Source organism: Musca domestica, unplaced genomic scaffold, assembly GCF_030504385.1.
Source record: "Musca domestica strain aabys unplaced genomic scaffold, Musca_domestica.polishedcontigs.V.1.1 43, whole genome shotgun sequence".
In the NCBI taxonomy this organism is placed as follows: domain Eukaryota; kingdom Metazoa; phylum Arthropoda; class Insecta; order Diptera; family Muscidae; genus Musca; species Musca domestica.
In genome coordinates this window covers 733,338-745,412 of record NW_026712332.1, presented here as the reverse complement: position 1 = coordinate 745,412, position 12,075 = coordinate 733,338, and the positions used below count along the sequence as shown (strand labels likewise).

General features: G+C 37.3%; 1 protein-coding gene across 9 annotated transcripts in view; it reads left to right on the top strand.

The window, feature by feature from the left end:
• Positions 1 to 10,947, top strand: part of LOC101899481 (uncharacterized) — an 83,044-nt gene extending 72,097 nt beyond the window's left edge. For all 9 annotated transcript variants that reach the window (XM_059127188.1, XM_059127184.1, XM_059127191.1 and 6 more), the window contains 6 exons: positions 380 to 2,402; positions 5,293 to 5,468; positions 5,605 to 5,727; positions 5,794 to 6,586; positions 6,648 to 7,921; positions 7,984 to 10,947. In XM_059127188.1, the coding sequence (XP_058983171.1) occupies positions 5,295 to 5,468; positions 5,605 to 5,727; positions 5,794 to 6,586; positions 6,648 to 7,921; positions 7,984 to 10,890 (5,271 nt within the window). In that variant the 5' untranslated portion in view covers positions 380 to 2,402; positions 5,293 to 5,294 and the 3' untranslated portion in view covers positions 10,891 to 10,947. The remainder of the gene's footprint in view (positions 1 to 379; positions 2,403 to 5,292; positions 5,469 to 5,604; positions 5,728 to 5,793; positions 6,587 to 6,647; positions 7,922 to 7,983) is intronic.
• The last annotated feature ends 1,128 nt before the right edge of the window (positions 10,948 to 12,075 follow it).

Here is a 12,075-nt window from a genome sequence, read left to right as displayed (position 1 = left end):
GACTCTCAGTCAGTCAGTTATTTCACTACCTTTTTATGTAAATAGACTGCCGAAAAGTCAAAGACCAAACACATCTAGATTCTTGATTAACCCTGCTAAACGACCTAAGCTTTAGACAACAATGGACTGCCAATTATGCCTGTTATGTAGCCAATTTTCACCAATTCATATTTTCTTGATCCAAAAGTCCAAATTCTAATGTGTTTGCATAACAAAACTAATTTGGCTTAAAGTTTTATTTCCCTTCCCAAATTAAAGAATTTCGATCCAATTTTTCTTAAATCCTTCAATTTCTAATCTTAAAATCTTCCCATTTCTATTTTCAAAAAGTTCAATTTAATTAACTTCATTTTCTTTTTTCTTCTTCTTTCATTTGCAGAAATCTAAAAGAATTAACCATCAAATAGAAGTTGGAAGAGACACTCTTGGGAAATTCAGTTAATCCAATACTGAATACAACAAGCGATACAAAACAACAACAACTACAACATCAAAGCCAGAGAAGGAAACAACTTCAGGAGTTAAACAAACAAACAAAATAAAACACGAGCAAAAAATGGATAATTAAGAAAAGCAAAAAACAAACAACAATTAATGGAAAATGGAAATTATTAACTAACAAACACCAACACACGATTCTAAACAAATGCAAAACCCATAACAACAACATCAAGTAATTTGCAAATACAACACAAAACTACAGCAACACAACAACAGCAATAATTGGTTTTTGTTTTTTCCTGAAAGCCGGCAACAAATTTGTGAAACCAATTCAACTAAACACCACCAAAGTCACATGCAGTAAATAAATTATTCTTTTGGGGTTTACCTTGAGAATTGAACAGCAGTAGCCAAGAAGCAGTCAGCTAGACATTGGTGTACAACAAAACTAGGAAGTTGTAGAAAGCAGTTTGCCGCCAACACTCCCAGCAAGCAATGTACAGCAAAACACAACAGCCAACCACAACAAAAACATAACGTTAAATGTTGTTGTTTCTTTAGACTTTTGTTTTTTGTTCTAAGTTTCATTTACACTTGATTTGTTATTTTGTTGGAAACCCTAATTTTTTGTTGAACCGGCCCTTGAGAACCCCTGAGAACAGATAGGGGAAACAAACCCAAGTTTTTATTTCTCCAAATGCAATTCAATTAAAAATCAACAACACCATCTTTATTTTTGTTTTTGGGCAACACCCCAGCACCAGGTGGCAAACAACAATCACATCAGCAAATCCAATTCAATCCAAGAGGAATATTCAAAGTCGTTCGGGAAGAAAAGCCAATTTGTTGCTTTTGTATGTCTAGGAACAATGCTGTCGCATAATTTGAAAAATGATTTGCTAAACGACATGGAAACGATAGATTTTGGGCCATCGTTCAGCTTTGCTGCAGCTGTAACTGTATCGGCTAATCCGACTGCTGGTGTTGCTGCTTTACATTTGGCAAAAGCTCGCCTGCTGCCAACAAGTGTTGCCGTTGCTCCACAAAGTGTTGCAGATATTGTTGCTAACAACAGCGTCCACAACAACATTCAACAAGATCAACAATAAGAAGCCAACAACAACAACAACAATATTAAGAACAACATCATTCAACGATAAAAGAAGAATACTATTAAACAACAACAACAAAAAGAAGAAGAAGAAGAAAATTAACAACATCAAAAAGCGATTGTATCCAAGAGGAAACAAGAGGAAATAAAGAAACAAAAAAAATCAAATATAAAATAATACATTACAACAAATAACCACAGCATCCTTGAAGCAGAATTAACGCAATCCTGTAAAACTGTATATAACTGTAAAAGTTTTCTTTTGTTTTGTTTTATTTGAAAGCCAAAACTACGTGTAAAACATCTCTACTACATCTACATATAGTTTAAACTCTTTAAAAAATAAAGGAGAAATCCCTCTACATCTGGATTGTGGATCATCGAACAAATAAGAAAAGGCAAAGCGCAGAAGAAGCGGAAAGAAAGAAAGAAAGAAAAATTAGCCATTAATCTCCCCTTAAAGGAAATAAAAGAAAATCTAGTGCAATTTAATAAATATAACATCCTCCCCCCACCCACACACACTCACATCATTAAGGAAGAAGAAAGAAAACGCCCCCACATCACCGCCCTCATCGTACACCTTTACTACTTTTCACTCGCCAAAGAACTACAATTTGTTGAAGGAACAAAAAAAATCATAGATGACCTTGCAACGACGAATGAGTGGCAACGTCAGGAACATATGATTTTGTTGCATGCAACCAGCTAATTGTTCTTTTTTTGTGGTATTAGTTAGAAGTGGAAGAAGAAGAAGTAACAAAAAGTCATTATTACTATCTATATATCATCAGCACCAGTAGAAAAATACCAACCACCCGATATCATCAATTCTAGTTAAACTAAAACGGTAAGTTTTGGCTGGCCCATAGTAAATATTGTTACTACAATCCGCCTATGTTCTCCCCTCCTAACACAACATCCTTATTTGTCTTTTACTTATCTCCCTCTGTATTTAATCCTTAAAAATGTGATTCTAATCTAAAAAAACACTTAAGGTCCCCTTTGCCATTTGTTGTTTTTCCAAATTATTGCATTACACGGTGCAACCAAAATTATTTTACCATTCAAGTGACAGGATTCGTTGAAAACTTTTTTTAAAATATTGTAAATTTAGAAAAACACAATTTTCTTTGATGTTTTTATTTTAAATGTTATTTGGTCTACATAAGTTCGCCTAGTAGGCTCATTTGGCAGCCAAGTTTGCTGTCAAAAACAAGTAATTATTATTTGAAATTCAAATCACAATAGTGCAAAAACTACTAAGTATTGCGCTGTTCCAGAACTGCGAGAATGTAAAACTTTTAACTACGATAACCGATTTTCCCTTTAAGAAATCGTAAAACTAGTAGATTCTTGCTGGTTCTGGAACAGGCCATTTATTGTCAAATTTTTGTCAAAAGTTGTTGTTGTAGCAGCTCATACTGCTGTGTTCGATCTGACTACTCAATCGGGTTCTGCCTCTAAGTCCAGTCTCAAAAGGGATGTTCTGCACATCGCAAAAAGTGGTTTTCTTGTCTGACCTTATATGTGAACTTAATTTTTTTAACTGCCACTTGTCTGGAACTTTTGGTTGTAAAATCGTGTAATGTTAAAAATCTAATAACCAGCAAAAATACAATTGGAATTTTGCTTTTCTAATCCGATATCAAATATTATTAAAGCAAAATTTGTTTTCAAAATTGTAACATTGTTTTTTTGTATTAAGTTTTAACTAAGTTTTTGCTTTCATTTGATCTTTGGCTATTGTTAAGAGTTGATAGGATGGTTTGTTTTTCGTTAAATATTTCTGGATTTTAATTTGAATAAATTGCAAAGGACCTAAATGTTTGTTGTATTCAAGTGTATCGATTTGTTTTTGTTTCTTGTTATTAATTACTCATTTTTATGTTTTCAATTTTTTTGGCCGATCGGATGATGTTTTCTTTAGTTTCGTATTGAATCAACGTTATGATGGCAATGTCTCTCAAAACATATATCAAAGTTATGATAAATACTACGGAAGATAGGTTGCCAGACTGTGGGAATTGGAAATGCATCAGATTGGAAATTGTGACCCTTTGTGGGTACCATAGAAGGGGTTGGCAAATATATATCATCTTCACAAGAGATCTTACGTTAGCAAAATTATTTGGATGTTCGAAATTTGAAAAGAGTTGAATGCTTATTTCGCTATCTTTGAGCGTTTTGTTTTTCAAAATCTTGAACCCTATATTGGGGAGGTACCAAAAGAAATTGTCCGATCTCTAACTCATTTACAACAGATCTTGTGTTGATAGAAATATTAAGACGAACCAAGTCTGAATAGAATCGGATCTTAATTTCGCGTTTTATGAGCTTCATGGATATTCAAAATGTTGACTGTTTGTGGGGGGGAGGTACCAGAAGCAGTGGACCGATACATCCAATCTTCATAGCAGATATTGTATTCGTAGAAATAATGGGATGCGTGAAATATGAAGAGAACCGGGTACTTATTTCGGATTTTATGATCGTTTTGGTTATTAAAAACTTGGACTCTTTGTGTGAGAGGTACCACTAGGAATGGTCTGATCTCCGCCATCTTTATAACAGACCTTGTGTTGATAGAAATATTGGGATGTACCAAGTCTAAATGGAATCGGATGTTAATTTGGCGTTTTATGAGCTTCATGGAGATACCAGAAGGAGTGAACCGATTATACTAGCTTGACCACACCAGATCATTTTTATTGGCATAACAGCAGAGCGGTGGTTTAACACAATCCTCCTTTTTCTACTCGGTAGATAGAGAGCCCCGTTGTGCTGGCTCCTGACCCTCCATTGACTCCATTACCCATGATATTGGAGTTTTCTGGTATCCTACGCAATTTAATGACCCTTTCACTATCCTACAAAGCAGTTATAAACCTGCTAAATGTGCTAGATTATATGGAGAATAACTTCGTTGCCTTAAGGGCTTCTATCTACATTGATCGTGAAGGCCCGACCTTTATGGTCTGTCTGTTCTCTTACCAATACCAGAGTCTTTAGCATACACAAAGTTGGCCTGTTGCGTTGTCTATATTTGAGTCATCTGTGTCACCTCTAGTCAAACGCGGTATTCGTTTTAAACTTTTATTTGGAGACAGGCCTTCTGCAGGATGCAGGCATATCCATTCATATAAATTCACAGAGCCTCAAAGAACTTCTCGATGTTTGGGTAAACCATACAGGGATTGTAAATTGAGAATCGCATTTAGTAGAGCAACCTAAGACGTTCGTTTTCCTCATTTTGATACATTATATAGATGAGGGTTCATCCACAGTTCTGCTATCTATATTCCCTAATAATGGAATGGAACATATTTCGAGGTTTAATTTCAAATGCATTGAAACAATTTATTTGACAATGGACATATCCATCCTTTTACCTAATCTTTTATTCAAAATCTGACATCTTCTCACTAAAAATAAACAGCAATAGGTCTATTTGTTATGTAAACATTGTTACGACTTTGTTTTGAACGTCATTTTCTATGTAACGTTGATTCGATCGATATAAAGAATAAATCTCTGTTTCTCTTTGTTTCCCAAAATTTATCACACACTACAACACCATATGTTCCCCGCCTCTGTACACCCTTTTACTCCCTTTTTGATTGACAACATGTGAAATAAAATGATTTACTTTTCTTATTATGTGTCTTTCTGCTCTTTTCATTTACAAATGATCTTCGAAAAACAAATGAAAACATAAAAAATAAAACACATTCACACAGGTATGAAGTATCCTCAACTAGTATCGCCTCGTGCCGTGAACGCCATCTCTGATTGGTTAGTATCACGTTTGGAGCAATTAGGCGTTGAATCACCCCAGATCTATACAAGACTACTACTATCTCTCTTACAATCGTCAGTTCAAGTGAACGATCCAATTGAATTCAGCAACTTGGAAGTAATTCAAAATTCTAATGTTCCGATATTTTAGTATATACATGTATTTATTATTTGTTTACGTTTTCAATTTTTTTTGTTTTACAAATCTAAGGACAATTTCTAACAACGTATTTTTTTCATTTTTCCAAATTTAGGCATTTTTTGCCAATCGCAAAGGAGGCCACAGCAAACGTTTCCACTTGCCCTCCGATACAGAGACATTGAAGAAACTAAATGCCGTACAGTGTTTAAGGGAGATTGTTTCAAATGAACAGGAGGTAAGTCTAGAGCGATTATTTATATTCGTTGTTATAATTATGTTCTCGGTTCTCTTCTTTGTCTAGACTGCTGCTATCGAAAGACTTGTTGATGAATTGTGTGAAAAATTAAAGGACATCGAAAAACGTAGCCAAGAATTAAATGATGAAGAACGTTTTCTAATCGATACACAATTGAAAATTGATTCACTATCTAGTTCAGCTACTACTGCTACTGGCGTTAACAATAATCATCATCATCAGCAGCAACAACAACAACAACACCATCACAATTTATATCATAATCAATCATTATCATCATCCTCGGCATCCTCTTCCGCCACTTCGTCATCTTCTGCATCAGCACAACAGCACCTTATTTCCTCGGCTTCTCACTGTGATTCCCACCATTCACGTCGTTCCGGGCCACATGCTAACGAAAATGCTTTAAACGATAACGAAAACGATCCCAAGAAGCGTTATTTTCGCGCTTTCCCTGCCTTGTCAAAGGAAATGGAAGACTCGTTTCGCATATGGCGTCGTAATGCAAAATCTTTAACTTGGCCAATTGTGGGACGTTCGTCGCTAATTGTTACTGAAAATCAAAATCGTACTGCTGCTGATAATTCTAATAACAGCACGACAGCATCAAGTGAATCGTCTATTGCCGATAGTAAAAGCGTTGAAAAGAAACCGAAATCAGGAGGTGGGGTTGATCAATTAAAAGCAGAATTCACTGGAGATAGTGCCATTGGCCGTTCCGGATCTAGTTTGTGTGGTGACGTACAACAACAGCAACAACAACAACAAGGAGCAATAGTAACATCGTTAGGAGCAGCGGCAAGTGCAAAAAAGAAATCTAAGCGTCGCCGAAATCAAGGTAGGTATCCACAACAAAATCGATTTTCTTTTATTTCATTTAATTTAAATTTTATCTTCAGCTTTGTCTAAAGGCAAGCAAATTCCAAATATACGCAAACCCATAACAACGGCTACAGGCAACTCCAACTCGAACACTGGTAAATCAACACATCACCGCAACACTTCGCCTGCTTGGGATACGGATTTTAAAGGCTGCTGGGAAATGGGTCCCGATCTGATTAAGGAGTTTTTGGCACGTCAAAAAGGAACGGCAGCAGCCACCAAACGTAGTCGCAGCAACTCGGATAGCATGGATGCCGATGCACGCAATGAATACAAAATGATTAGTGAGATTCCAAAACGTGATGAACTGCTCAGCGGCATTGAGCGGCCACTGATGAAACGCTACGTTGACATTTCATTTTGTTGTGACGATTCAGATGATCGCCAACACTATGAAGTGGTGACAGACGATGGTGTCGATTATGTCGATGAGGATTATGATGATGATAATACCCTGGCCTCCATAGAAGAGCTGTCCAGTGCCAGTGGCAACAATGTCATCAATGCCCGACGTTTGTATCAACGTGAGGGAACTTTGCAAAGACCTTTCCTAGTTTGCAATACTGGCGAGGATAGATATTTGGACGATAGTTCTGAATCAGTTGATCATTTGGATTTTGCCAATTTTAAGGCAAAATTCAATAGCAGCGTTGAAGCTCTGTGGAAAGATGTAGAGCCAGCTGCAGCACCACCACAACAACAAACTGTCTTTGAGGGTGCTGTCAAAACTGGCACAGATGTCACTCCGATTGGCATTTCGTCGGCATTCTATGCCACAACATCACTAAATGCTTTGGCTCCCTTTAAGCAGGACCTATGGAATTTCTGGTCTAACTACAACAATCAACCGCCTCAAACGGCCTACGATCAAGTGGCAAAATTCCCCAACAACACCCACTCCAATACCACATCATCCATGATTACAACGACTAAAACACAACGTTTAGACGACAGTAGCGCTAGTTCTGGCGCTGGCGCCGATATTGCTAATTCAAGTGATTACTACTCTATGCCCAGTAATTTGGATGATTTCGATAAGTCGGTGGGTGCAATGCGTCGCATTAATGAAGCTGGTGCTTCTCTGGGTGTTGGGGGCGTTGGTGGTGGTGGCGGTGCACACACACCGTCCATAAATCTTTTCTTGCAGAATTCGATTTGGTCTTCGTCGGGAGATTGTGTTGATGCTGTGGGTGCTGCCAGTGAAACTGATGAGAGTTTCCTGTACAAAGTTTGGCATTCAAACAAGAAGTTAAGTCAGATAGATATGGCTGCCAAAAATAAAAATGAAAAGGTAGGAAAATTTCGCCATCTAATTATTTGAGACCCTTAATAATTTCTCCTTCATAATTTTAGATTGCTGAGAGTGTGGGGGACTTAGATTGTGCCTCTGTTATATATCATAAAGGCAATGACAGCCAGTTAGAGGGAGGAAATGGTGCTAAACTAGGTTTTACTCCCTACAACAACTTGAAATGGTCCGAGGGCATAAATGCTGGCCCAGCATATAATAGTCTACGTTCTAATGTCGTTACCACCGGCACATCTGGGGATGTCATAGATAGTTGTGGTGAGGCAAGTAAATATGCGGCTGCCTATAATTCAGCAGCCATAATTACTTCAACTGGTGCAAATTGGGAAGCTCCCATATATGGTCAAAATACTCAACCGGATTTGAAATCCTGGTGTGCCTCCAACCCCGTGTCCTTGACCGAAATGTATGGCAGTGATGTTTGTGACAGCATTACTCAAGATGTCCCTGAGTCAGCCATTTATGTTGCATCTGGGCCAGAAATTACCCTACCCAATCATTGTGCGGCTACCAGCGGTTTTATCGCCTATGCCCGCATCAAGGCAAGCGGCAGTGTGATCCAACCCCAAACTAAGCCATTGCAATCGCAACAGGTTACCCACAACATGGCCAGTGACTATTTTCGAGGTGGCGAGGAAGAGAATCTTTTGACTTCTGAACGTACTCATTTTCATCCCATCGAGACCTATGTAGATGGCTACACTTTCGACATAAGCAGTGCTTTGGATTGTGTTGAGTTTGAGCGTAGTGCCAGCGGCTATTTGTGCTATGATTCCAATGAGTATTTGGAATACACAAGAAACGATATATATCTGGCCGATGAGGAGGTGTCCAATACAAATTTAATGAATTTCTCAGCCACTGCTTCTTCTCAAGTGGCCGATGGAAGGGTTCATGCGGCAAAGGAAAAGCCAGAAAATAGGGAAATGTTTGTATTGAAGTTCAAGTTGAAGCGTACGGGAGAAATAGCCTGCCAAACGGAAGAAATTGACTTCCAGTTGGCGACAGCCAAAATGTCCAATCAACATCAAATGGCGGGCATCGACTCCATGGAAATGTCCATGTTCTCTCTCGACAATTCGTTGAGTCTTAGCAGACAGGCCAATAATGAGGCCATCATGGCTGCAGTAACCCAGGCGGTGGCAGCAGCTGCTAAAGCGGCTGCTGAACATCAAGGTTTAAATACAACAGCTCTTCATCAGAGCTCTGGCCGCCTAGCACAAGCATGGGTACCAGCAGCCACACGCTCGGAGTGCACACAATCATGGGTGCAGGAGGCCTCGCTAAGTGATGAAGTCGACTTTTGTCGTGCCACGGCTGCATCGGCTAAGCAACTTAGCCAATTTTGGTCTATGCAGGAAGTGGAAAAGCAATGCCACAAACGCCGTCTTCCTCCAAGGGCAAATTTTGCCAGGGTCGACATGGATAGAAATGAGGATAGTTCATTGGATAACTCTTCACATACCCTGTGGGGCATGTGTGCCGTTTGTAATAGTTGTGATTATGGAAAGTCTTTGCCGGCCAATCGCTTACTGCGCGATGAATTAAAATTGGAAGCCGATGAAATAATGAGCGATTTGCGTTACATGCAAGACTTGTATATTGGAGAGAGTGATTCGGTCGCCGAGAATGTTAACGATGGTGATGATGCTAATGTGGATGGTGGTCGTCGCGAGGCAGACAAACATCAAACATCACTGGGTGATGGAATGAAGCAGCAAGATTATAATGTGGCAAATTTGCAGAATCCCAACGATAGTGCTGTTCAGGCCATTATGTTGCTAAAAGTCAATCAATTAATCGAAGATTTGTTAAGGCCCGAGCAAACGGGTAAATTAATTAGAGCGAAATTTGAAGAGCAAACATTTGCTGAAAATGTCCCAACTGCCAATAATGATTGGCCAATGACAGTGGATGATGATGCTGTGGATAATTCGAACTCTTGGCACTTTGGTGGCGGTGGTGTTGGTAACCATCAACAAACACAAGCATTACACAATATTTGGCAACATGATGCCAGTGAAAATGTGGAGAAAGAAAATTCGAAATTTGTTGCCATTAAACCCATGAAACTATTGCGCCAAGTTGGCGGTTCTCTTAACGAAGAGGATTTGTATGTAGACAAATTGAATTGGGAACATGACCATTTAGCTAAAATATGGCAAAGAGACGAAGTGGTAACCACAAGCCTAGCTGGAAATGAAGAAATCAAAACTAGTGCCGTTGAAGGTAACAACATTGAGCATGAAGTGAAAGAAGAGGAGAATATTGAACTAAGCCAAGGTCTTGTGGAAAAGAATAATTTGAAAAACTTGCAAAATATCAATAATACCACACCCCCATCATCAGCAGCATCTTCCACATTGGCTACAAACAATTCAGCTGCCTACAAAAGGGTCCAACAATTCTTAAATAGTTCTGCCGCAAAATTGAAATTGGCAGCAAATCGTAAGCGACGCCATTCTGCTTCTCAGAATTTCTACAAGAATCACAGTCTCCACACTAATAATAATAATCATAATAGCAATAGCAACAATAACAACAATGATGCTATTACCGATTTAAATCGTTATAAATTCGAAGAGAAAATGATTGCAGCCAACGAAATGCCTTTGACTGGCCACACCAACCAGAATGAGGCAACTCCCAAGCAAACCATTATCACTTGCAAATATTGGACTACCAGCACAAATGGCACTCAGGCTTCTATGGATTCGGCTGCGGCAGCCATGATGCTATTGGCTGCCGCTGCAAACAAAACCACTATCATAGATGGCAGTGATGGAGTAGATATAATGACCACCGCCAACTCCCAATACGATGAGGATACAAACGATGAAGGTATCATGTTGGAAGATAACACATTTGGTAATACCTTTTCTTGTCTAATCGATAAAAATGCCTCAATATTGAAACATGTAACCATGATGACACGGCCCCTTACACGCTAAACTCCAAAAGAAAGAAAAAAAAATGAAATGAATGTGAAATTCCATTTTCCACAAAAACGAAGTAGAGAAGAAGAAGTTATGAATGCACAAGTTTGAGAGGGAAAACAAAACTATAAAATAAATGTAAATGTAATTCAATCAAAGAAACCAATACACAAAATGAAGAAAATTTTGAGATTCCCCTTAAAAAAATATTAAAAAAATTAACAAAAAAAATGAACACACACTTGCAAAAATATATGTATATTCCCGTTTGAAATTCAGAATAAATCCAAACTCCTCCTGCTCATTATCCCTCTCACTTGTGACAATAATCCCCATTTACATTCAATTTTCCAAAAAGATTTCAAAACAAACAGTGTGTTTAGATAAACAATAAAAAATAAAAAAAAAAAAACTATAAAAAAAATATTGCTACAAAAAAAGTTTACAACACCACTATCCCCCATTTCTTTCATGCGCCTGTCTTCAAAAAAGAAAACCTTTATTTCATTATACATCATCCCCTTTTATCCTTAGCTCACCCCCTTTCTCCACCATGTATATTGAAACTATTCTGTTTATTTTTTGTTTTTGTTTAAATGTTAAAAATCTTTGTAGTTTATAAAACAACAATTTCTCAGTATAAAGCAAAAACAAAAAACCCAACACCCCCCAAAAAAAGGAAAATTTGCAGAGAAATACCTTAGCTTACAAAAATATGATTTTCAGTGTATAAATTTCATTTACTGATATCTTTTTTTATTTTTAAATATACCAACTTGTTTATTATTATACATTTAGCAAATTTTCAAAATTTGTTAATTTATTTTTTCTCTTTTTTCTTAGTTTTTTTTTTTTTTTCTTAAATCTTGTGTCCATTTCGCCTTCTTTTTATGCCCCTCCCAAAAAAACTATTGAAAATGTAAAAAAAAACATCTAAAATTCATTTGAGTTAAAACAATTATCAACATTTTTGTTTAGACTTGAATGCAAAAAAATATATATAAATATCGCAAAACAACAAATCTTGTTTGTTTTCACCACCACCAGCAAAAACACATAACACCCGTGAAACAAGAAATGTAAATTTAAACAAAGCGAAACACAAAAATAAAAAATTTTAACATCATCCTAAATAATAATAAAGGATAAATGAGAAAAAAAAAAAACAAACCAATATATCTAAAACAAGTTTAGTTATTT